Raw genomic sequence first — 26,261 nt, 5'->3', positions numbered from 1 at the left:
AGCGGTAGAGCGTTGGCCTGGCGTATGGGGGACCCGGGTTCGATTCCCGGCCAGGGCACATAGGAGACTAAAATGGAAGCTCACTGCTTGATTTCAGGGTTCTAGAGCGAGAGCCTCTCCCTTGTAAGAAGGCACATGCGCTGGGGAGGGGAGTCCCACACTCAGACTGCCTGGCTGCTGGTCCCTGAACACAGCTCCTCTCAGTTTCCTCTGCTGAGGCACAAGATCAGAAGCTCTGGACAAGGGCTTCTCAAACTGGCTGTGCAGCAGGGTTACCTGAGAACCTTCTAGACCACTGTTTTCCAATTGCGAGTCCCCAGACTGGTCCACCAGAAATTGTGCGCTGGTTCGCAAGAAGAGTTAATCACTCTGATGTTGTATGAAGATCATAGCATAGCCCCGGTGAGTTTAGTTGAATTAAGCTCACGCTCAGGGTGATTCCTGCCATAGCAGTCCCCAAAATAATTCTTATATTTTCACCAGTCCCCAGGTGTAAAAAGTTTGAAAGCCGCTGTTCTATACAAGTTCCGACCACTAGCCCTATTGGCCCTGTTGCACTAATCCTGAAGAATGAGGGAGAGATGTATTTCTTGAAGCTCTCGGGTGATTCTGAAATGACTGATAAATCATGTACCGCTGGGGTGCAGATGAGGGCGGCCATGGTTTTTGTCTAAGTTGCTGGTGTGGCAGCTGTAACTCTCCCCCATTCTTTGCAGTTTGAGAGGATACACTGGAAATCAAGAGAGTGGAAGCACCTTTGTTAGGGGGCATAACTCTGATAAAAAAGAAGTGAATCATAGCATTGCATATCCACCAGTTTGGAAAAATAAAAGGATTGACAGTATCTCTTGAGCAAATGTAGAGCAGTGGGAGCTCTCGTACGTTGTTGGTGGGAGTGTAAAATAATACCCACTGTGTGGGGGGCTTCCACTGTATCTATTCAAATAATACCCACTGTGTGGGGGGCTTCCACTGTATCTATTCAAATAATACCCACTGTGTGGGGGGCTTCCACTGTATCTATTCAAATAATACCCACTGTGTGGGGGGCTTCCACTGTATCTATTCAAATTGAGGGTGGCCAATTCCTTGACCCACAAGTTCTATTACTAGGATGTACCCTGGATCATAAATCAGCACACTATGTCCTGCAGGCCAAAGCTGCCCACTGTTTGATTTTGTTAATAAAGTTTTATGGGAACACAGCCATTCCAATTTGTTTACATCTTGTCTATGGCTGCTTTTGTGCTACAATGGCAAGAGTTGAGTAATTGTGACAGAGACTGACTTACAAAATTTTATATCTGGCTTTTTATAGAAAGTATTTTTCTAACTCTGCCCACTTCTGTGTTTCTTTTTTCTTTTCTTTTCTTTTCTTTTTTTTTTTTTTTTTTTTTTTTTTTTGTGGCAGAGACAGAGAGTCAGAGAGAGGGACAGACAGACAGGAAGGGAGGGAGATGAGAAACATCAGTTCTTCCTTGTGGTTCCTTAGTTGGTCATTGATTGATTTCTCATATGTGCCTTGACCGTGGGGGCTACAGCAGACCGAGTGACTCCCTGCTCGAGCCAGCGACCTTGGACTCAAGCTGGTGAGCCTTGCTCAAACCAGATGAGCCCACGCTCAAGCTGGTGACCTCAGGGTCTTGAACCTGGGTTCTCCACATCCCAGTCCGATGCTCTATCCACTGTGCCACCGCCTGGTCAGGCCACATCTGTGTTTCTTAAAGTGTGGTACAGGGATCAGCAGGTGGCTGGGAGCTCACTGGAAGTGCAGAGTCTCAGGCCTTGCCAGTCCTACTGAAAGTCAGAATCTGCGTGATCACACATCTTTAGTGATTCCTGTAAAGTTCAGGAAGCACTGCCCTGAAGAAATGCATGCCTAGATGACCAGGAGGCACGCACAGAGATGACCATGATGCATGGTTCAGAGTGGCCCCATGCGGGAAACAGACATTCATCAATGTAGAGCAAGAAAAAATTGTGTTGTACTCACACCACAGTGTGAAAGTGAGTGAACTCAGTGGTCACAAAGGGTTAATGTCTGTTACAATCTATGCATATTCTGTGTATATTTTAGAATGAAGGAAAAGTAGAAACAGGTAATAAGAGAAAGCTAATTATTTGGAAACTTCTTAACTTTACTAGTTGTTAGTGATTAGCTAATAGTACCATGTTCTCGGCTGATTGCAGACAGATCTGAGTTAACACCAGAGGTTAGAAGCTGGTGACTTAAAAGAATAAACTAGAGACCCTGGAGAGCCACAGCCATCTGGACTGGTCGCCTTGTCCTGGAGCTGGCTCAGGGCCGGATGTCTGTCCTTTGTCTCTCTCCGCCTGTCCCTGCTGGTGGGAGAACTGTGTTGACATGATGGACCGAGGCACAGAGCGTCCTCCTGAGGGCTTTGAGCTCGTGTTTCCTCCTCCGGGCAGACTGAGCTCACTGTTTTGTTAGTGGAAGGGTAGAACCCTTCCACACTGAGTCAAGCCTGAGAGGTTCTCTTGTTCATGGAGAACAATCACATGATGGATTTTTGGCATCCCTATCTGGACTGCCTTTCTTTAGGAATAAGAAAATGATACAGTGCAAGTGTATAAACATCAAATACAGTAGAACCTTTCTGAGTTCGGCTCTGCGAGATCTGGGAGCAACTTCTTACCAGGAATGTTTGTGGTGGAACTGTGGTTACGGAAGAATGTTGCTTTTCAAATGTTAGACTGAAGTTTTTTCCTGGCTTCTTTATTAATGATGAAGTATAAAGTCAGAGCTGCCCTCCTCTGGGGTTCTGGTGGCAGAGGGAGGCCTCCTGTGTGACGTGAACCTGTCTGTCTAGGCAGAGCCGGGCCTGCCGCGTCTGCAATGTCGGAGAAGGTCCGGACCAGGCTGGAGGAGCTGGACGACTTCGAGGAGGTGAGCAGGTCTCTGGCTGAGTGCAAGGCCGGTGGTGCCTTTGTCCCCCCCTGCGGTGAGCTCCCCCTCGGGGCTGCGCTTTGGTTACCTCTTGAGCTGTGCGTCGTGTGTGGTCCTCGGGAGGCACCGACTGACCAGGAGCGAAGCCAGTGGAGTGTTGACCAAGCTTGCGGAGCCTCCTCAGGCCCAGGCTGGTTTTCTGATGGTGTCTTTTTTCACTGGGATGCCTGAGCGAACCCGGGCTGTCTGGGGACAGGATCTCACTCCCTGTGCACGCCAGCTGGAGCCATCTCCCTGGGAAACGTAGGGTAAAGGTCCTGCCTTGTACAGAGGATGCAGATGGCTGCTCTGCTAGCTGATTATGGCCCACAGGACTCGTAACTGGTCTGCGTTGCTTTCAAAAACCATGACTCATTTGCCAGATCTTAAAAATTGATAGCCCTGGCCTGGTGTCTCGGTTGGGGTGTCATACCAATACACCAAGGGTGCAGGTTCGTCCCTGGTCAGGGCACAGACAAGAATCAGCTAGTGAATGCGTGGACGAGTGTAACAACAAACTGATGTGTCTCTTTCCCTCCCTCTCTGTCCCTCTCTCCCTCTCCTTCTCCTTCTCTACCCCTCTTTCCCCCTTCCTCACTCTCTCTCTAAAATCAATAAATAAAAATATTTAAGAAAACATTTAAAAATTTGTAGATTTAACGTAAATCCAGATTTCTGTTTCTCTTGGGTTCTGCTTACTTACTGTGGGCCATATTCTCGCGCTCAAGCAGGGTGTGCCCAGACAGTCCTTCCTGTCTCAGTGCACTTGTGAGCCCTGGCCTCTAGAGACAGGTGAGTTGGCATACTCTGGAATATCACTGTTGGTAATTCTGTGATTTTAGGCAAGTTGCTTAACAGCTCTGTGCCTCAGTTTACTTATCTGTGAAATGGGGGTGCTACATAGCACCTGCCTTTTAGAGTTGTTACAGGTATCAGATGAGTTCATGTATAGGAAGTGCTTAGACCAGCACACATTAGCTGCTGTCACCGTCATTATCCTGAGTCTAGAGGCCTTAGCTCTGCTGCTTATTAACAGGCCATTCACTTTTTCTGGACCCATTCTCCCGTCTGTTAGAATGAGAATGAAGAACCTGCTGTGTGAGTGGAGTCGGGGTGCCTTGAAACCCACCACGGGCCGTATGGCAGTTGCATTGCTCTGCTTTGTGCCCTGCCCCTTGGCTCAGGGTACTTGCAGCCGTGACACCAGAGTTTGGGGTTGTCAGCAGAATCTAATAGTCCAATATATCCCAATTCAGGCGGGACACACTTTGCGTTAGGATGCCCCAGAGCCTTAGTCTATACATCATCAGGCAACCTTGGCTGCTCGGAAGGGAACTGCTGAGGGTTTTCTGTTTTTTTTGTGAGGGAGGTAGGGATGACACTCCAACCGGCCTATCCAGCCAGGGCTCAATTTTCATTGATTTTTAGAGAAAAAGAAAGAAGAAGGGAGAGGGCGGGGAGGGGGAAGAGAAGCATCATTTGTTGCATTCTTTGCTTGCTTCCTGTATGTGCCTTGACCGGGGATGAACCAGCAACCTCTGTCCTTCAGGATGATGTTCTAACCAACCAAGCTGTCCAGCAGGGGTCTAGCTGTATTCTTGAATAGAGTTCTTCCCTTTGATTTCAAGGGGACATTAGTATAAAAACCTGTGGTCTGTGGTCTGCTCGCGTGGGTCAATCCTGTGAGCGTGGAGCAGCTGGCTCCACACCAGGCGGGATGAGTGGGCGTGTCCTGTGTGTCGGGGACTGTGCTGTCCTCCTGCGTCCTGATTTCGTCCCTGTGGTGATCTTGCTCTCTTCTGCCACAGGCGTTTGCTGTGGTCTGTTTTCTGTCCTTAGTGCCCTCTCTCAGGTGTGGGGTCCAGTGAACACCCCCCCGCAGTCTGCTTAGATCCTCAATGCCACCGAGGGTGCGTCTCAAGCATCACTCCCTCCAGACACCATTCATGACCACCAATCTGGAGTCCATTCTTTGTTACCTTGTTTCTTCCATTCTTAGATAAATCTTTTCTCCAACATTTGGGCCATGAAACTGGGCCGTGTCTTTCATTTGCTACGTGTCAGTGATCAGCAGTTTTTTTCCCCTTAGTAATGCGTGAAATAGTCGTGGTTCTCAGAATGGGCACCAGGCGTTCGTGAGCTGCTATTTCCTTTCAGGGATCTATCTCAGTGCGTTAACGACTGTCTTGTCCTCTGTACCTTAAAATCCCTTAGTGCAGAAATAGTGTCTTTTCTCCCCCGCTGGTCACTCAGTTGGTTAGACCGTTGTGCTGACGCACTGAGGCTTCGGTTTGCTCTCCCATTGGGGTGCGTGCAGCAATCAACCAGGGAATGCAAGGATGGGTGGAGCAACCTCTCCCCTTCCCCCAAATCAATAAATAAAAATTAAGGAATAAAAGAAATAACGTCTTTTTGCTGACCTTTGTATCTTGAGCATCTGGTGTACCGTGCCTAGCGCACAGTAGGCCCCGAGAACTATTTGTCATCCTTGTTGTCTCTGTTCACAGACGAGGCTGGGAGGAAAGAGCTCACCCTGAGTCGTGTGGCAGTTAGTGGCTGGGCTGGGAGCTGGCCTAGGTCAGGCCTGCCTCCAAGGCTAGTCTCTCAGTCACTGTGCTCTGCCCATCTTTGCAGAAAATTCAGCCTCTTTGTTCACAAGACAGTTACCAACCCTGGTGGGCACATGAGGAAAACTTAGAGAGCAACGCTTAATCAAGACTGTTTATGGGATTAAAAGTCAAAGAGTGTTTACCTGTTGTGCTTATACTTTCCTGCTTCCTACCCACAGGGATCCCAGAAGGAGCTGCTGAATTTGACTCAGCAGGACTATGTGAACCGCATAGAGGAGCTTGACCAGTCGCTGAAGGACGCCTGGGCCTCAGACCAGAAAGTGAAGGCTCTAAAAATAGTCATCCAGGTCAGGTCCAGTGAATTTTTCTTTTATTGCAGAATTGACTACGTCAAACTCCCTGTGGATAGTTAGGGGTTTCAGAGGTCTGCCTTCAGGGTCTTACCCTACTTTTTTTGTCTGATCTATTCTACATACTTCCTGTAAAGCGGTGTTTCGATGAGAATGCTCATCCCAGAGCCGCCATGTGCAGGTACACAGGTCGTACACTGTACAATTCCAGGAAACACTCCCTAGAGGGAGGGAAGGAGGAACAGACAGACAGTAAGGGAGAGGGATGAGAAGGATCAGTTCTTTGTTGTGGCACCTTAGTTGTTCATTGATCACTTTTTCATATGTGCTTTGACAGGGGCTCCAGCAGAGCGAGTGACCCCTTGCTCAAGTCAGCGACCTTGGGCTTCAAGCCAGCGACCATGGGGTCATGTCTATGGTCCCACACTCAAGCCAGAGACCCCACAAAGCTGGTGAGCCCTGGCTGAAGCCAGATGAGCCCGGGCTCAAGCTGGCAACCTCGGGGTTTCGAACCAGGGTCCTCCGCATCCCAGTCCAACACTCTATCCACTGTGCCACCACCTTGTTAGGTCCTTTTGCTCATTTTTTATGTTACTTGTATCTTTCTTATTGAATCTTTTGTCACATACTCTGGGGAGTAGCTGTCCTCTGGGGAGTTAGTCTGTGTCCTTCCATGCATTCCCCCTTCGTAAGTGCTCAGCCCCAGGGGGTTGTCTTGCAGTTGATCCATTCGTTTTAGTTATTCCATTTTTTAAAAACCCCGAGTTACGGCCCTGGCCGGTTGGCTCAGCGGTAGAGCGTCGGCCTAGCGTGCGGAGGACCCGGGTTCGATTCCCGGCCAGGGCACACAGGAGAAGCGCCCATTTGCTTCTCCACCCCTCCGCCGCGCTTTCCTCTCTGTCTCTCTCTTCCCCTCCCGCAGCCAAGGCTCCATTGGAGCAAGGATGGCCCGGGCGCTGGGGATGGCTCCTCGGCCTCTGCCCCAGGCGCTAGAGTGGCTCTGGTCGCAATATGGCGACGCCCAGGATGGGCAGAGCATCGCCCCCTGGTGGGCAGAGCGCCGCCCCATGGTGGGCGTGCCGGGTGGATCCCGGTCGGGCGCATGCGGGAGTCTGTCTGACTGTCTCTCCCTGTTTCCAGCTTCAGAAAAATGAAAAAAAAAAAACAAAAAAAAAAAAAAAAAAAAACCCCGAGTTAATTAGAAGCTGCTAGTGTTCCTCTAGAATATTGTAATTGGAAATGAAAACACCCTTTTAATATTTTTCTAGCAACGTTAATAATTTGATTGCAAGTATTTCAGGCACAGTAATTTATCGGTGGGTCCCTCAGAAAATGTTTATGACAGTGTTCTCAACCTCAGCTGGATGTTAGAACAATGTGGGAGCTTTACGAGATCCCGAGTCCACGCTGCATCCCCGAGTGGCTTTGTCAGGGTTTCTGGGAGTGGGACCAGGTACCACTGTTTCTGAAAGCTTCCCCAGATGATCCGAACACTGGACTGTAGGGCTCTCAGTCTGTTCAGAGTCCGCTGCACATTCTGGTGGCTCAGTGAAGCTAGATTCAGTGAAGCTGTCACCTGCAGCCCTTGTTAACGGGCTGGTCTCCTGGTGCCTCCCTGGAGGATTTTCAGAGTAGGCTTGGCACGGAGCAGGGCATCTGTATTTTTAATATATACCCTGGGGTGCCTGATTATGAAACTGCACCAACGCTTTGAAAACCTGTGGAGTCTTCAAATTTGTGATTTAAAAAGTAACTTCAATTCATAACGTTATTATAACTTTACCTTTGGATTAAAAAACTGCTTCCTGTTCTTTATAAAATATATATTCTTTGACACCAGCTTAGGAGAAGAATCAGTGCAGAGTTGTTGGGAAGCCCCGCTGTGTTTAATTTGAAGTCGTCTGAATTCTCTCTCACCTCCTCAGTGGGCAGCAGTTCATCTGTGAGGGGCTCTGTGTAGGAGCCTGGGAGATGTGACATCCTAGGAACCAAGAACTGTGTATTGTAAACAGTCTCGAAGGTTCAGAGTTGTTTGCTTTTTCGAGCCCTGAAATCTCATGGGATAATGGTTTGTTTAAGTTGGAACACTCATAAAGGGCGTATGAAAAACACAAAGCAAGGCTGAGGAAACAGTTCTGAGTACGTCCAAATGCTGCGTCTGGTGTCAACACCATTGTTTCAACAGCTCGCATGTCCCTCCCTTTCCCTGCCCCCTCCAGGAACATTTGGGTGGAATAAGGGGATGTTTTACAAATTACACACGTTGTTTACTGTTAGGCATGTGGTGATGCTAAGGAGAAACTTGATGAGTCTAACAATTTAGATATTGGGTAGCAAAGTGAGAACAGATGATAACCTACTTAAAGATATTTTCTGTTGTATTTACTGAGGTGATCTTGGTTAATGAAATTACACAGGTTCCAGGTGTACAGTTCTATACTCCATGCTCTGTATGGGGTGTTGTGTTCACCAGCCCCAGTCATGCTCCTTCATCACCATGTATCAGCCCTGACCCTGTCCTGCCTTCTCCCCTGTCCCTTTGTGACCTACTTTACTTTATTTTATTTTTTTAGTGTGTGTGAGAGGGAGAGGGACGGAGGAGGGAGGGAGGGAGGGAGGGAGGGAGCGAGCGTGGGGAAGGGAGAGAGATGAGAAGCATCAGTTCATAGTTGCTTCTATTTAGTTGTTCATTGATTGCTCCTCATATGTGCCTTGACTGGGGGCTCCAGCCAAGCCGGTGACCCCTTGCTCAAGCCAGTGACCTTGGGTTTCAAGCTAGTGACCCCGTGCTCAAGCTGGCAACCTCAGGGCTTAAACCTGGGACCTTAGCATCCCAGCTCAACACTTTTATCCACTATACCACCACCAGTCAGGCAATGTAACCTTCTTGATAGGAGGAATTTATAACCCTTCTCTACAGGTTGGAAAGGCATATTAAATGCCCAAATATTTTTTAAATGATATTTTTCTGTCTGAGAGCCAACCAGTAGAATGATAAAATAGGGCATGGTTTTTTTAGTTTCTTATGCTGACTTGAATTTTTAAAGAATCTGGGACATTAAATAATTCTTCAAAATAGAAATCAATTTTTTTGTTTCTGATTATAAACAATGACATAATCTGGGTTATTTAAGGCCAAGGTGGCTGCAGTTCTGTGAAGAGTACAGAACATGTCCAAGGCCCCTGGCTGGAGTGATAGCGTGGACATCGAGCAAGTCCTTGCAGGACCAAGACTGTTCCAACGTTGAAGATCATAGTTCCAGAGAAACATGTACTCTTTGAAACTTGTCCTGTTTTCTTTAGAGGGAAATTTGGGACTGAGTATAAGTGGCAGATGCTAGTTTTAAGAAACTGGAGATTTACTTGCGGGGTCATTTCACAGTAAAGACGACAGCCCCCCAGTCAAGGCACATATGAGAAAGCAATCAATGAGCAACAAAGGAGAGTAAGGAGCCACACCGAAGAATTGATGCTTCTCTCCCTTCCTGTCTGTCCCTCTCTCTGTTTCTCTCTGTCTCTGTCACACACACACACACACACACACACACACACGAAGAATGTTTAAGAATTGAGACCATCCTGAAATAAACCAGAGCTGGCTGTGCTGAAAAGCAGTTTCAACCAAAATGGGAGTTACCTGTGAGGACACTGTGTCACTGCGGGAGCCGTGTCATTGACTTCCCTTGGTGACCTTGAGCTCTGACCGTAGTTCAGAGTGTGAGCAGACTCCGTGGTCCTGTGGATTACCTGGGGAATGTGGTGGTGTCTTTCCCTAACTGGCACTGTTGTGAGCGGAGTCTCGCTCCCATTGTCTAAAGCACAGCAGTTTTGCTTATCATGTTATATATTTTCAGCGGTTAGCAAGGGCTTGGCACGTGGTCAGCACCTGCACTTGTCTGTAGGAACCGTTAATTTTCCAGGCTTGTATTGTTCCAACCATGGACATGACAGAGTGAATTATTTTTCTCTTATCTTTCTTAGTGTTCAAAGCTTCTTTCGGACACAAGTGTTATTCAGTTCTACCCAAGCAAATTTGTCCTTATCACTGACATACTTGATACATTTGGTAAGTACTAGTCATATTCATCTTTGAACTGGGAAGTACTTTTTATTTTTTAGAAGTTGGGTAGTGGAGTTGCTTCAAATTAGGTTCTATTGTGGTTTAATTAATTAGGCAAATCATGAGGGAGATCACCCCCCACCCACACACACACTCTCTCGCTTATTAACAAGGATGCTTTTTTTTTCTAAGTGAGAGGAGGGGAGATAGACACAAACTCCTGCTTGTGCCCCAACCGGAGCACATGCCCTGTGCTGGGCCCCGGGAATGTGCATTTTCAGCGGGTGTCTTTCGGTGACTAGTGTAAAGTACTCCACACTGGAAGGGACATCTGGATGGCTCCTCTTGGTTTGCTGGCTTGTTGCCGTAATGCTAGCATTGTGTCATTGCTTGATGGTGACATTTAATGTCATGTTCTTTGACCAGAAACGGTCTTTATAACTTTCCTGACTCTTTTTCTATGTATGGACAAGGTATGTGTATCTTTTATTTTTTTTTTAAAGAATTCTTTTTGTTCATTTTAGGAGGGTGGGGGAAAGAGAGAGTGAGAAGGGGGGGAGGAGCTTTAAGAATTCTCTTTATTTGTTTATTCATTTTAGAGGGGTGGGGGAGAAAGAGAGAAAAAGAGAAGGGGGAGGAGCAGGAAGCATCAACTCCCATATGTGCCTTGACCAGACAAGCCCGGGGTTTGGGTTTCGAACCAGCGACCTCAGTGTCCAGGTCGATGCTGGTCTCTGTTTCTTCACTGCCATGGATGATGGAGCCAGAGGGTGGAGGGGACACACGAGCACAGGGAATAAGCAGACCGTTTTGTGCTGGGTTAGGGGTCGGCCTGTAGACGAAGTCAGATCGCCCACCTGTTTTTGCAAATGAAGTTTTATTGGAATGCAAGCACATCCGTTGTTCACATACTCTCTGTGGCTGTTTTGAGCTACAACCGCAGAGCTGAGTCTTTGCAGTTGTATGCTGGGGACCAGTCTGGGTACGGGGGACCTGTCAGTGTACAAAACAGACACGAGTCTCCGTCCTTGTAGAACTCGGAGTTGAGTCTCAAATTCCGATGCTCTGGGCACCAGGCAGATCACAGGTATGAGTGAAGCCAGCTGGTAATGAGAGATAGTAGGGAGTGGTGGAGACGGGCACCCTGGGTGGTCATGCCGTTCTAGAGCAGCTGCTAATCGATTCTAGCTGACTTTTATTCTATAGGGGTAGGGGCCTGTTTTTGGCACATTGTATGTATGTGAAGAAGCAGAAAATTTGGGTTTTCAGGTGAATTCTCCCAGTTATTACATGTGGGCAACTAATTTTAAAAATGTTAAAACACTTTGTGGGCCATTATCCGGTGGGCTGAACAAAGTGGATCCCTGCTGGACTCAGTCTGTGGGCTGCCTGTTTGCAGTCTCGTCCAGAGTGGGGTGTAGACCAGGCTCTGCGGAGTAGATGGAGGTAGCCCAGGCCGCTTTGACCCTGTGTTCCAGCTAAGACTCCAAGAGGAGAGTGTGCTCTTAGGTCAGCGGTCAGCCAACCGCGGCTCCCAAGCCACACGCGGCTCTCTGGCCCTGGAGTGTGGCTCTCCCACAAAATACCACGTGCGGGCGCTACCTCGATAAGGAATGTATCTACCTATGTAGTTTAAGTTTAAAAAAACTGGCTCTCAAAAGAAATTTCAATCCTTGTACTGTTACTATCTGGCTCTGTTGGCTAATGAGTTTGCCGGCCACTGGCTAGGTGCCTCTCCCAGAAAGTAAAAGTCTCCTCTTTTTTTTTTTGTATTTTTCTGAAGCTGGAAACGGGGAGAGACAGACAGACTCCCGCATGCGCCAGACCGGGATCCACCCGGCACGCCCACCAGGGGTGACGCTCTGCCCACCAGGGGGTGATGCTCTGCCCCTCTGGGGCGTTGCTCTGCCGAGACCAGAGCCACTCTAGTGCCTGGGGCAGAGGCCAAGGAGCCATCCCCAGCGCCTGGGCCATCTTTGCTCCAATGGAGCCTTGGCTGCGGGAGGGGAAGAGAGAGACAGAGAGGAAGGAGGGGGGGTGTGTAGAAGCAAATGGGCGCTTCTCCTATGTGCCCTGGCCGGGAATCGAACCCGGGTCCCCCGCACACCAGGCCGACGCTCTACCGCTGAGCCAACTGGCCAGGGCCATCCTCTTTTATTAAAAACAAAACCTAAAAAACGTGGCTTACAACTTGTCCCCTAGGGGGCAGTATACTACCACAAATTAAAGTTTGTGCGATGTGTGTGTCCTCAACGAGCAAAGGTTTGTTCTGTTTACTTACGGTGAGCCTGACGCTGTCTTTTCCCCCCAGGGAACCTGGTGTACGACCGCATCTTCTCTATGTGCACAGGTGACCACGGCGTCTTACCAGGTAATGTGGCTGTTATTCTGCCCTGAAGTCAGGACTAGGTTTATATGAGGTCAGAATTTATTGAGACCTGATATAAAGTTTTTATTTTTTTTGGTGTGTTAAAATAAATATCTTTACAGATTTTTTATCATCTAGCTTCTAATAACATCAGATGGTTTTCCAGCAGCCTGGCTAGGAATTTGGGCATGATTATTAGAATGGAAGAATGAAAAGGTGTTGCATTTATATTCAGCTGAAATTTCACGTCAACCTAAATTCCTCTGCTGCTTGACATTTTCATATTTTTCCTACATGTCTTTCCTAAGAACCAAATCGCTTAAAAAAAACTTTACATACACATTAAAGAATAATGTCAAATAAATCAATAACAAATGTTTTGCCTCTTCAGTCTTTGCCCAAGTGATGTTTGCATTAAATTTATTGCCAAGCAATTTAAAATTCTCAGGAGGTTACAATGGGAGTAGATTATAAATTTCTTTTGTCATATAAGTGGTGACGATGTGTGTCTGGCAACATGGTGCTCACACCAGCAGCTTCCTCTTCCGTTTCTCCCTCTTTTCAGGTTCCTGGTACTACTGTGAGTAAGCGTTCTTGTTCAGACAAGTTAGAACAGGGCTGCTTCCGCTTCACTTGACCTCCTTCTAACCAAATTCTGGCATCAGCAGCAGTAACCCACACTCTGACCGCTTCATTCATTCTTTTACCCATCTATGTATTTATCTGTATTTTTATTTATTTATTTATTTATTTATTTTTTTATGTGCCTTGACTGCGGGCCTTCAGCAAACCAAGTAACCCCTTGCTTGAGCCAGCGATGTTGGACTCAACGAGATGAGCCCTCGCTCAAGCTGGCGACCTCGGGGTCTCTAACCTGGGTCTTCCGCATCCCAGTCCGACGCTCTATCCACTGCGCCACCGCCTGGTCAGGCTATCTGTATTTTTAAAACTGTCTAATAAGTTGGGTTCTCAGAAGGAGACAGAACCCTGCAGACCTTCAGAGCCAGCAGAGCTCTGACTGTAGATGAGCAGACCCAGTGTGAAGGCGTCTGGAGGTCTGGCTGCCCCCTCGCTGAGCTGCTAGACCCACCCCATCTGATACAGCAGCCACCAGTCACGGGGCTCCTGAGCTGCTAGACCCACCCCGTCTGATACGGCAGCCACCAGTCACGGGGCTCCTGAGCTGCTAGACCACCCCGTCTGATACGGCAGCCACCAGTCACGGGGCTCCTGAGCACTTGAGAGCTGGTCAGCCCACACTGAGATGTGCTCTGAATATTAAAAAATACAGTGGATTTCAGGGACTGAATACAAATAAAAGACTCACTTTTTAAAAAAAATTGCTTATATGTTGAAATGGTGTTGAATGAGTTGGGTTAGTGAAGTAGACATTTTGGGTATTTCGATAGCACTGTCAGATTCTCCCACCACAGCACACCCGGGTGGTTCTGACAGTGTCTCTGCGTCCGAGGAGTCTCAGGATCGGGAGGCTGCGAGCCTGGGAAGGTAGGCAGGGGCCACCGGAATGGAAAGGCCTTCTCCGTCAGCTCAAAGATTTGGGGAATCCAGGTGCTTCTGTTTTACCTTGCCGACTTGTCCTCCACGCACGGTACCGGCAGCGGCAGCGGTAGACTCCAAGCCTGCAGGCGGAATTAAACGCAAATAGAAGTTTTCCTGGCTACAACAGTGGTTTTGAAATGTTTTCTTGACCCGCTGCTGTCACTGCAGACGCAAGCTCAGGGTCAGCTGCTGCCGCAGCAAGAGTCAAGATTGTGAGGCAGGTGCTGGTGCAGGAGGACAGGATTATGTAGGTGCTGTGACCTAGAGTCTGGGGGACTTCCGACTCCAAGATCATCTCCCCTTTCTCCTCCAGCCTGCGGTTCCTGTAGGGTTAGTGAGCGGAGGATCTTTCTCTGTCCAGTTGTCTTGCTAGCTTTTGGCATGCTCAGGTCCTGTCCATCTTTGTTTGTAGCTTTTGGTGTGCTTGGTGTAAGAACTCCCCTGCGCCGTCTTGGTCAGTCGGGGAGACTCCCTGGCGCCCCCTGACTGCCCGCAGTAACAGGACTTCCTCTTGTTGTACCGAATATATACGTGTTATTACCTGCTCGGCCCCTGACTGCCTGCAGTAACAGGACTTCCTCTTGTTGTACCGAATATATACGTGTTATTACCTGCTCGGCCCCTGACTGCCTGCAGTAACAGGACTTCCTCTTGTTGTACTGAATATATACGTGTTATTACCTGCTGGGCTCCTGACTGCCCGCAGTAACAGGACTTTCTCTTGTTGTACTGAATATATACGTGTTATTACCTGCTGGGCCCCTGACTGCCCGCAGTAACAGGACTTCCTCTTGTTGTACTGAATATATACGTGTTATTACCTGCTGGGCCCCTGACTGCCCGCAGTAACAGGACTTCCTCTTGTTGTACTGAATATATACGTGTTATTACCTGCTCGGCCCCTGACTGCCTGCAGTAACAGGACTTCCTCTTGTTGTACTGAATATATATGTGTTATTACCTGCTGGGCCCCTGACTGCCCGCAGTAACAGGACTTCCTCTTGTTGTACCGAATATGTACGTGTTATTACCTGCTGGGCCCCTGACTGCCCGCAGTAACAGGACTTCCTCTTGTTGTACTGAATATATACGTGTTATTACCTGCTCGGCTCCTGACTGCCCGCAGTAACAGGACTTCCTCTTGTTGTACTGAATATATACGTGTTATTACCTGCTAGGCCCCTGACTGCCTGCAGTAACAGGACTTCCTCTTGTTGTGCTGAACATATACATTTTATTACCTGCTTGGCCCCAGAGGCCTTCGAGTTTGCACCTACTGTAATAATTTTCTTTCCTCCCAATTTTTATAACCATACGAACAACATTTTAGAGCCAAGTAAAAAAAATCTACTAATAACTTACTCCCTACCTGCATTATAAATGTTCAAGATACACGGGAATTTTCATATTCACTTCTAGTCCTTGTCTAAAGTTATTAATCAGCGTTTTTATCACTAAAACTCTTTCTTCCTGAAAGACCTGTGTGTGTTTGTTTTTACCTTAACCAGTGCAGCTTAGGCTTTTATTTTCTTGACAATAAATTCATTTTTTTTCCTTCTCAATTAAAATCTTCATCTGCGTGTATTCTCTGGTTCCAAGAACTTGGCAGGGAAAGGGCAGACCTTTCTCGCACATGTTAGTGATCTCTGGGATACGACCCTTAACAGTACTTACGAAGAGAACTTTGGGAATCTGTGCAGAATTCTGCCTAAAGAAATGAAGTGTAGAGAGAAACCTAGGGGTATGTGTGCTTGTTTTTCTCGTGTGAGTTCTGACTGGGGAGCTTCCTCCTGAGCCCTGACCTCCAGGAGCTTCAATTACAGCACAGCTCTTATGCCCTAGGGGTTCATGGAAAGGAATGTCTGTTAATCTAGCATATATGTGAAGAGACTGCCCTATTCTGTGATAAAATTTTATTTTCATCTGGGAAAAATAATTTAGGTTTATTGGGTGTGGCCCTTGTCATCAGCTGTGGGCATGCCCATCATCAGTTTTTCCTGTGGCTGATGTGGGCGGCATCTGGGTAAGCAGGGCCCTTAGCTGACCCGACCTTCCAGGCACCTGTTAAGATGATGTTACATTCCCATCAACACTATGATGTGAAAAGACCTTTTACTACTACTGTAGAAACTTGGCAAGTGACAGAGAACTAGACCCATTGGTCTCCTCCCTCCTCCTGAAATAGCCACAGAAGGTCAGGGTTAGAAAAAGAAGCACTGTAAGAAAAATAACTCAAAGGAAAAAAAATCTGCTCTTTGTTACATCGAAGTCTCTTCTGAGTTAAATTTCATATTCTGAATTTATTTGCCGTCTAGTAGCCCAAGTGCCACAGTGTAAAGCATGTCAGGTCACCCCTCCACTCAGAGCTCCTCAGGGGGCTTTCGCAGCACTTAGAGAAACTCGAACTCTGCACCCACCAAGGCTGCAGCCCTGCGTGACCCAGCCTGGGATGCGGCTTCCCTCCTCTTCCTCGCCACATTGGCTTCCTTTCCTGTGTGGCTTCCTTTCCTGTTCTTTGATCGTGTCAGAAGTCATAGTCACCTCAGGGCCTTTGCACGTGGTGGTTCTTCTTTCTGCAAATGCAGTTCCTCCACATCTAAGCATAGCTGCCTCCTTTTTATCATCCGGAGCTCGGCTGAAATGCCACTTCTGCGTGAGCCTTCTTTGACCACTCAATCTTATGACGTCCCACCCCCTAATTCAGGTCTCCCTAACCTAATACCTAGTTTTATGTCTTTCGTCATGTTGATTCCCATTGGGTGTCTCTTCTTTGTTTGCTTGCTTATTCTTCTCCCTGTTTGCTACGTGTCTTCCCCACTGGAACCGAAGCTGCATGAGGACAGGGTCTGTCTACGTGCTGTTGCCTCTCCAGAGCTTAGAGCGCTGCCTTTAGTTGGTTCTTAAAACATTTGCCGTGAGCAATAAAAGTAAAGGGCTGTAATATTTAATTTGCTCTAATATTTTAAAGTCTTGCGTAACATAAAACTTTTCCTAAATTTTTTCTTGAGCTGGTAATGCAAACTATTACCTCGCTTGTCATCAATATGTACACCCTTGGCTGAACCTTCGTTCTCATGAGTGGGGTTTCAAGTCACATAATTCAATTCTATGAAAGGAAGTTAACCCCACCTCTCCAGTTGTTACAAGGCAACACTGACAAATGAATTTCGGAATAATCCCTGTATTTTCTTGTCTGGGTCTCTTGGAACTTGGAAAAATATTTAGTACACAGGTTTGGGCCATGATAGGGATAATGGTAATTTCCCTTCCCTTTGAACATGGAAAAATAATTTGGGAATGAATGAAGCATGTGAGAATATCCAAAAATAGGTTAATACTTAAAATTGCTGTTCTAAAATGTCAGCAGTTGTGTCAGTGACTGTTCTCTGCTAGTAAAGCACCTAGAGGTTTATCTTTTTGCTGACTCCCTAGGAATTTTGGTTACTTTAATTGTAGCAGCAAGCAGAATCCGGGGCAGGAACTGACTCACTGCACAAGATACAAGATGAAAACCAAGAAGCCAGCATTCATTTGCAATATTCTAAAGTAATTACCTTCTTCTTTTTTGATCGAATCCTAATGGTGTGAAGCACATCCAGTGGGGAGACCAGCCCCAATCTGTACAGAAGTCACTTAGGAGAAGTCATTCCCTGCCAGAGAGCAACAAAACCGCCGTAGTGTCAATGAGTTGTTCTTGTTGTTGGTACTTTTTCCCCCAGTTTTCTGTACTTACTTCTATTTCTTATTAAGATGTATGTCAACATTAGGCTGGGTACCAGTGCCCAAAAGCTTAAAATAACAACAAAGTCAGGGCTGGTGGGGCAGCTAGCCCATGGTGTCTCTCTTGTTGCTCTCCTGGTTCAAGATGGTTATGGAGTTCCAGCCATCGCACCAGCGTTCGAGCCAGCAGGAGGGAAGAAGGAGTGAAGAAGGTCTAGTCCCTTCTTTCACCCCCCCCCCCCCGAAGTGAAAAGTGGTGGGGTGCAGCAGATAGGCAGACTCCTGCATATGCCTCACCAGGATCCACCCAGCATGCCCACCAGGGGGTGATGCTCTGCCCATCTGGGGCATTGCTCCATTGTAACCGGAGCCATTCTAGCACCTGAGGTGGAGGCCATGGAGCCGTCCTCAGCACCTGGGCCAACTTTGCTCCAATGGAGCCTCGGCTGCAGGAGGGGAAGAGAGAGAGAGAGAGAGACAGGAGAGGGGGAGGGGTGGAGAAGCAGATGGTCGCTTCTCCTGTGTGCCCTGACCGGAATTCGAACCCGGGACTTCCGCACGCCAGGCTGACACTCTACCGCTGAGCCAACTGGCCAGGGCCTAGTCCAGGCACGCCAATAGTTTTTGCCCCTGGGCCAGATTAGAAAGAAAACTTTTCACGGGCCGGACAAAATATTAAAATTAAAAAATGTTAAATATCAAAACGATTCATTTAAGTAAACAAAATTTTATTATGTAATTTGTTTATGAATAAACATGAGTGAAAAAGATTTTAATATACAATATTATTTTAATAAGAATATATTTTAATAAAAATATAATTACATACTGTATAAATATCCAAACTATCACAATCAATCAAAACAATATTTAATTAATAGAATGAGTTTGAAGGGGTTATATCGCAAATGAAACAATTATTTTGTTTTACAAACAGCCTGGACACATTTTCAGTTATCAACTGCAGCTATTGTCTATGCTACAATGCCACTCGGTTCAGCACACTTGACCACAAAAATAACAAATTGTTTGACCTTGGGTGCGCACTGGCAAACTCTTCCTAAAAGAATGTGGGTTTCACACCGCCACTAAACGTCAAAGAGTTCATATCGAGTATAGACGAGTACAAAAGTTGTAAATCTTTATAATGAAATTAAAAAAAAAAAAAGTATTGTGAATCCATTCAACCAATTATTGGAAGTTAACCCTAGATTAGTCACACGCAGAATTCTTTTCCACGTATCACTATCTTCTTAAATATCTCGATTTCCAATAATCAAAGACGCTTCCTCTTCTGAGTAGCTGAGATTTTAAAATAGCGGAGAATATTAAAAATTTAATTGGCGGGCTGCATAAACTCATTACGTGGGCCGTACGTTGGCCATGCCTGGCCTAGTCCCTTCTTATAAAGCTAATTCCTAGAAGTTGTGCTCTGTTGATGTTCTGGGACCAGACCTTGGTCACATGGCCACACCTACTTGCTAGGATAGCCTTTTGCTTAGCAGAAAAGCGAGAGTTCTATTAATTAAAAAGGAAGAGAACAGATAATGGGAGGAACTGGCACGAGGTGACTGAATCCGAGAGGTTGTGAGAGGTAGTATTGAGCTCACAGCCTAACCCAAACCCTAACCCTCAGCAGCCTTCTCACCTGAGCGTCCTGGTTTACCTTCACGTCTGGCCCGGGTGCGATTTAGAGCAGAGGTGACAGTCGCATTTCATGTGACAGTCGCAGGTTCCTGAGTCCTGTGAAATTCTCAGCAGTGTTGCCACAGTTCCTGGTGGGTAATACCAGGAGTTACATTGGAGCAGTGGCTGTGGAGGCAGACTGCCTGAGTAAAATCCCAGCTCTTAAATTTGCTTGCTCTATGCCTTTGACAAGTTGCAGAATTTTTCTGTCACTTCGGAGAAGATGATAATGAGGTATGGGAGATGATAATGAGGACAGACCTCGGAGAGTTCTTGTGGGGTTAAGTGAGCTGACAAAGCACTCTGAGTAGCACCTGGCACTTAGCCCCTGTGTGTAGCTCTCTTTGTCAGCTTTGCTTCCTGATGACAACAGGTGGAAGGAAGGGGACTGGAGAACCATGCGCCCCACCCCTTCTTCTGTTCCCCTGTAGCATTTTTCTGTCCCAGGATCATAGAAGCTGTAACAGATCCTGAGAATTAGGAAGGCTAATGGATATTCTTTTTGTATTACAGATCACTTATCTCCAGAGAATGTAAATGACACTGCCAAAGAAACATGCTTAAATTGGTTTTTCAAGATTGCTTCCATCAGGGAACTCATTCCAAGATTGTATCCTTTTTCTTGTCTGATGATTTTAAAGAGGTGGAGTTACGCTGTGAATAGAAGGCATGACAGGAGGCCTTGAAATTGCTGTTGAAACCTTTGTCCCCTCACGGTTGCCCACCTGCAAATACAGGGTCAGCCACGTTCTGGAAAAGCCCTTGGACTCTTGGCTTCTTCTAAGTTTTTTGGGTTTTGTATTTGTTTGTTTTTACTTTGAATACAGTGCCATGTACCAGGTTTTGTTCCCAATGAAGAACATTCCCACATTGATTCATTCCATTTAAATGCTTCACCTCTGTGTATTTTCTCTGGTTCCAGGAAGTTGAAGGGAACAGGGTCAAGCTTCTCTGTGCAAATGCCAATATTGAAGAAGAGAGAGTCCACTTACACACAAATTGAATCTTAGTTATCTGAAGTTCCGTTTTCCCCCATAAAGTCTTGATTGGATGCTCAAACCCAGTTGGAGTTTCAGCATGTAACATTTTCTAATTTTTATTTTAAATAGGTATAAAATCTTGGAATCCAAAAATAGAAACCGCAGACCACTAGCTAACTTAATTCTGTGGATGTTGAGAGCCGTTGTGGCTCTCTCTTCTGAAGACATACCTACTTCTGTTCGTGAATAGTTTAGTCCAGTGGTGGTCAACCTGGTCCCTCCCGCCCACTAGTGGGCGTTCCAGCTTTCATGGTGGGTGGTAGTGGAGCAACCAAAGTATAAATAAAAAGATAGATTTCACTATAGTCAGTTGTTTTATAAAGATTTATTCTGCCAAACTTAGCGAAAATCTGACATAAAGTACTTGGTAAGTAATTATTATTATATGCTTTAACTTGCTGTAACTCTGCTTTATAAATTTTATAAAGTAAAGTTACTTTCTTACTTTATAAATCACTATTACTGTGGAACTGGTAGGCGGTTAGAAAATTTTACTACTAACAGAGATACAAACATGGGCGGTAGGTATCAAAAGATTGACTACCCCTGGTTTAGTCTTTTCCTGTAGGAAACAAGCCATCTGGCACATGTCTTTTTCTTTCTTTCTTCCTTCCATTTTTTTTTTTAAGTGAGAGGAGTGGAGATAGACAGACTATCACATGTGCCCTGACTGGGATCCACCTGGTAACCTCCATCTGGGGCCAATGCTTGAATCATCCAAGCTATTCTTAGCACCTGGGGCTGATGCTTGAACCAGTTGAGCCATTGGCTGTGAGATTGGAAGAGAGAGAGAAGGGGGAGGGAGAGGGGAAAGGAAGAAGATTGGTTCTTTCTTCTGTGTGACCTGACTGGGGAGCAAACCTGGGACGTCTGCATGCTGGCTGCCGCTCTGTCCACTGAGCCAACTGGTCAGAATGCAAATGTCTTTCTTTCTTTTTTTTTTTTTAACATCTATCTATGCTTTATGCATGAAAAGAGTAAGATACTGTTTTTAACCCTCAGAACAAATTTTTGTCCCCCTTGGGAGTGATTTCTCTCCTATTAACAACATGTGTTCTTCTAGACCAGGGGTCGGGAACCTGTGGCTCGCAAGCCAGATGTGGCTCTTTTGATGGCTGCATTTGGCTCTCAGACAAATCTTTTTTTTTTTTTTTTTTGGATTTTTCTGAAGCTGGAAACGGGGAGAGACAGAAAGACTCCCGCATGTGCCCGACCAGGATCCACCCAGCATGCCCACCAGGGGGCGACGCTCTGCCCACCAGGGGGCGATGCTCTGCCCCTCCAGGGGGTTGCTCTGTTGCGACCAGAGCCACTCTAGCGCCTGGGGCAGAGGTCAAGGAGCCATCCCCAGCACCCGGGCCATCTTTTGCTCCAATGGAGCCTCGGCTGCGGGAGGGGAAGAGAGAGACAGAGAGGAAGGAGAGGGGGAGGGGTGGAGAAGCAGATGGGCGCTTCTCCTGTGTGCCTTGGCCAGGAATCAAACCCGGGACCTCTGTACGCCAGGCCGACGCTCTACCACTGAGCCAACCGGCCAGGGCTCGCAGACAAATCTTTAATAAAAAAAATAATTGCAAAAGTCTTTCTTAACGGAATGTTTTTGTAGTTATGTAGAAGCTTCCATCTTGAAGTGTAACAAGTTCCTTTCCAAAACGTAAGTTCTTCTTAAATGTCTAGAACCATAACGTTTCCAAAAACCAGCTCTCCCTCATGTACACTGGTGGCAGTGTGCTAGCTGTTATCATTTGGGTACTTAGTGTGTAGCAGATCTTCCATGATTTTTTTCTTATTTAATCCAAATGAAAACTTAATGAATAGAGATACCATTTCAATCCTCATTTTACTGTTAAATAAACTAAAGCTTGGAGTGGTTAGTTGAGTAGCTCATAGGAGAACAGCTGGACTTGGACTCTGGATCTGCTGTTATTATCCGTGTGGTCTTGAGCACGTTGTTTAGTGTCTCTGACCCTCAGCCTTGTCCTCTGAATGAGATCCTGAGAAGATGTCTGTGAGGTCCGCTGAGCTGCACACACCACACTAAGAGCAGCACCTGGCAGGCAGCGGCCTGCACTCTGCATGCTGCTGTCTAAGGTGGTGATGAAGGTGACAGTGTCAGAAGCCAGATCTGTCTGAGTCACCACAGATACTGCTTTGAGAGTAGTTTGCAAAGCCTGGAGAAACCAGACCTTTCTGCAGAGCCAGGAGACCCGAGTCCTGTTGGGCAGCATGTAGATAACACTCCTTAGTGCCACGGCTGACTCAGGGTGCGTCATAGAGTGGTTTGATTGGGTTTAGGATCCAGTGTACTCAACCTGTTTGATTGGGACCTAGGGTTGTTTGGGGAGACACGGGGGTGCAGAAAAGAATAGTTATTTTGCCTAAAAGGTGGGAAAAAATGTCCCAGGCAGAGGGTCCGTCCCACATCCCAGGAGAAATCAGTACAGCTCAGCTCTCATTTATGGGGGTGCTGATGCCAGCCGGGGCAGTGGGTGCTGTGCGCTGGGAAGGGCAGAGCACAGGACAGTACGTCAGTACCAAAGGAACACACAGCGGTGGGCAAAAGCAGCTTTACAGTGTGAGGGCACAAAACAGTTTATTCTTGTATTTTTATTTATTAGTATTTCAACTGTAAACCTCCTTTGCTCACCCCTGTAGATATCAGAATATTGAGAAGATCCATGGGTGCCCATTCACAGAAAATAACGGGGTCAAAAACTACTAACTTAGTAAAATGTGATCTCATCAGGAAAAAGGGAAGGTTACACTGTAGCACTGGCAAATGGCAAAGACGAAGGAAACCGTTCAATTACTGAATTGTGAAAAAGAGAAAAACTGTTAACTGCTGCAACTTGGACCTTGATTTATTCCTGAAACGTGCTTCTGTCCCTCTCACCCCAAAACTTAGGAAGTTTGGCTTTGCTTTATTTTAAATGAAAGCCCGTGGAGCTCTTGCAGGGTTGTGACCTTGCCCTCTCTTCTTTCTAACAGGGGGATCTCGGAGTGTCTGCCCCGCCTGACGTGCATGATCCGAGGGATCGGAGACCCGCTGGTGTCCGTGTACGCCAGGGCCTATCTGTGCCGGGTAGGCTGCGCAGGTCCTGCACCCGCACCGGTGGCAGCGCCCCGTCTCCCTGAGGGTCCACATCGGCTCTCCACGCCCTCCCGAGTCACCGAGAGGAGGACTTTATTAGCTGCTCATTTTAGAGCACTGCTCTTCCACAGAGAGCAGAGCTGGAGGGTTTCTCTTAAAAATTAATTTTAAACTCACTTCTGTAACTCTAATTAGGAGACATTTAAGGTCATCTTCTTGCAAATGAGCTGGTTTTCAGAATTAATTGTTTCTTTGTTCATGCTGGGAAGAAGCCTCCCACGGCCTCAGCTTTTGGGTTGCTTTTCATGACCTTGACGCGTGCTTTCCCATTGCACTGAATTAGATTGCTATGTTAGTGTTTCTGTCCTCGGACTCGAGCTGGCTCAGTCCAGGGCTGGCTCAGCCCTCAAGGTGGTGAGGGCTGTTTGGCAGGGAGAGGTGTTCCCTGTGCTGACAGGTGTCAGGGTGTAGACAGCCTGGCCGAGAAGGGCTGCAGGCCCGTATTCGGCACTGTTCTAAATGGACAAGGGGTCCAGATGCTAAATCACACAGCCTTTTTCTCCTTTAATGCACCATGAAGCTTCAGCTAAAAAAATTCTTTTTTCATTTATGAAAGATGCAACCCATGGAGACCTTAAACAGTTATTTTTCTTCAACTCATGTGGGAACTCTGCCTCCGTCAGTGTTTACTGGGACCCCTCCTTGCCTGTCCCCTCAGCATCCCTCACCTTTAAAAAGGACTTACTTCCCATTTTGTAGGGTCGGAATTTCCCGAGGGCAGAGCTACCTGCACTCCCCCAACCCCTGCTAGCGATTAGTTACATTTTTAACTCAGGAGGTGAGAAACAGTAGCTTTTGATTAACTTCTTTCTTCTGACATGTATCATGTTGGTCGTCTCAAGTATCATAAAGAAATCAGTCATTGCCTTCAGAGTAGACACTAGACATCCTTATGAGGGGCACTTTCATAGGTCTGCTTCTTGATACTGAGAATGAAAGAAAAAGCCTTCTGTTTTGGGGCACCCTGCTCCCCCTTTGTAACAGGCCGAAGTGTATGCATTGCCATCTCCTTGAAACTTGAGGTGGATTTTTGTAGAGGAAAATTGGGAGTGTTTCCTGCCGCTACAGCTTAGGAATATATTGAAGCTTCCAAACTCCTCTGGGAGCAGTGTTTGCCGGCCGACTGCACAAACGCTTCTGGAGCCTCGGGGAGATGCCAGGGTACCATCATCATCTGCATATTTGCACATCGCTGCCCGTCCTCTTGTGGAACGTAACAAGGGCTTTGAACTTATCTTGATACAGCAATAATGACTTAGAATTATCGCATATCTTTTTAAAGAAAATCACAAAGAGGGGAGAAATACTCATCCCTTGCAAACCCGTTCAGCTTTGAAGTTTGAACTCAGGTATGCGAATTAGGGAAAATAATGCTTGTTGCATATAAAGTGCCTTTGATTGGCAGCTGCAGCTTTGCTAAAGATTTTTGACAAAAAGATTAAGAGACAGTCTGATTAGTAAGAATTCTTACTACTTTATACAAGTCATGCTGCTTTAGACCAAAAGGGGGATTTGGCTTTGAGGAGTCTCCGGGTAGCAGATGCATGGCCAGCTCCAGGCCTTAGAGCACCGTCGAGAACCATCCTCTCTCCATTCAGCTCTGCTCTCCTCTGGATGGACTTCATCCTGAGGCTTGCTCTTTCCATGTGGTGGCCCGCATGAGAGTGTTTTCCCCAGTAGCTCCAGTCGGAGTCTCCTGGCTGACTTGCAGTGACTATCTGGGGTCACTTGTCCATTTACAGGCCAGTCACTGTGGCCATGGATGGAATTTGCTCACAGGCCCAGCCTGGGTCATGTGTCCATTCCTGGAGCTCACGGTGGGCTGGGTCCAGCTTTGCCACAAACATTTGATCTGAGAGGAAAGTTTGATTCCGTACAGACAGAAAACAGTGAGAAGAATGGTAGGCAGACAAACAGCGGAAGGAAGTCCTGAGCAAGGAGCCTTGTTCCTCTGGGTGGAAATCTTCACACTGAAGCCGGTTTCCAAGCTGCCGCTGTGGCTCGAAGGGAACGAGGGAACAAAGCAGAGAAGTCGCAGGTGGGCGGGCGTGAGGGGAGCAGAGGGGAGTTGGATTCACTCCTCTTCTAGGGCATGGTGGCACCTTCAGCCCTCCCCACTGTCTGTCCACTGGCCCTTTTCTGCTGTCCCCTGGCAGATAATTATTTCTAAATTAAGTGGAAGGAAAGATGGTAGAATCAGAACAGTTGAACCGGAGCTGACACATCTTGTTAGGCTGTATTTTTTTGTCTGTTTTTTACTCTGTGTCTTGTCCTTGGAAACATTCCCAGTAGCCATAGAGCTGCCCTTGGAATTTAAGGTAGAGCCACATGTGTGGTCATCATTTTTCAGAGAGTAAGAGAAAATCTCGTGCACAACCTTGAGAGTACATTCCTTCCCAGTGAAGTATTGACTTGTTCTTGTGGTCATAGTGCCTTCATTACCTGTGGGAAACTGCAAAGATGATTACTGCAAATGTTGCCCCTTTTTTATTAGAAGTAGTTTCTGGGTGTTTTTTTTTATGAAAACAATACACGCTTATTGAATAAGAAAATACATAAACAGAAAAGAATAAAAATGAACTTTCTAGATTTCTCTATGCCTGGACCTATCAGTGTGTATATTTTTAATTTAGAAAGTGGCATCATACTGTAGATGACTTGCAACCTGTTTTTCTGTCACCACGGTAATTTCAGTCTCTTTGGCTGCAGGTGGGGATGGAGGTGGCTCCGCATCTGAAAGAAAGCCTGAATAAGAACTTTTTTGACTTCCTCCTTACATTCAAACAGGTAGGAGAACACTGTCAGAACAGCT

At 46.8% G+C, this 26,261-nt stretch overlaps 2 protein-coding genes across 4 annotated transcripts in view; one reads left to right on the top strand and one right to left on the bottom strand.

The window, feature by feature from the left end:
* The window catches only part of LOC136404021 (lysine-rich nucleolar protein 1-like), a 360,920-nt gene that overhangs the window by 255,548 nt on the left and 79,111 nt on the right, over positions 1 to 26,261 (bottom strand). The window lies entirely within an intron of this gene.
* LOC136404018 (VPS35 endosomal protein-sorting factor-like) overlaps positions 1 to 26,261 on the top strand; it is a 101,891-nt gene that overhangs the window by 11,471 nt on the left and 64,159 nt on the right. Inside the window, exons 6-13 of the mRNA XM_066383497.1 lie at positions 2,832 to 2,908; positions 5,736 to 5,864; positions 9,849 to 9,933; positions 12,239 to 12,298; positions 19,775 to 19,871; positions 21,905 to 21,952; positions 23,287 to 23,380; positions 26,159 to 26,236. Coding sequence (XP_066239594.1) covers positions 2,832 to 2,908; positions 5,736 to 5,864; positions 9,849 to 9,933; positions 12,239 to 12,298; positions 19,775 to 19,871; positions 21,905 to 21,952; positions 23,287 to 23,380; positions 26,159 to 26,236 — 668 coding nt within the window. The remainder of the gene's footprint in view (positions 1 to 2,831; positions 2,909 to 5,735; positions 5,865 to 9,848; positions 9,934 to 12,238; positions 12,299 to 19,774; positions 19,872 to 21,904; positions 21,953 to 23,286; positions 23,381 to 26,158; positions 26,237 to 26,261) is intronic.

This window comes from Saccopteryx leptura, chromosome 4 (genome assembly GCF_036850995.1).
Source record: "Saccopteryx leptura isolate mSacLep1 chromosome 4, mSacLep1_pri_phased_curated, whole genome shotgun sequence".
Taxonomy (NCBI): Eukaryota; Metazoa; Chordata; class Mammalia; order Chiroptera; family Emballonuridae; genus Saccopteryx; species Saccopteryx leptura.
Note: the sequence above shows the minus strand (reverse complement) of the source record. Positions and strands in the feature narration are given on the sequence as shown.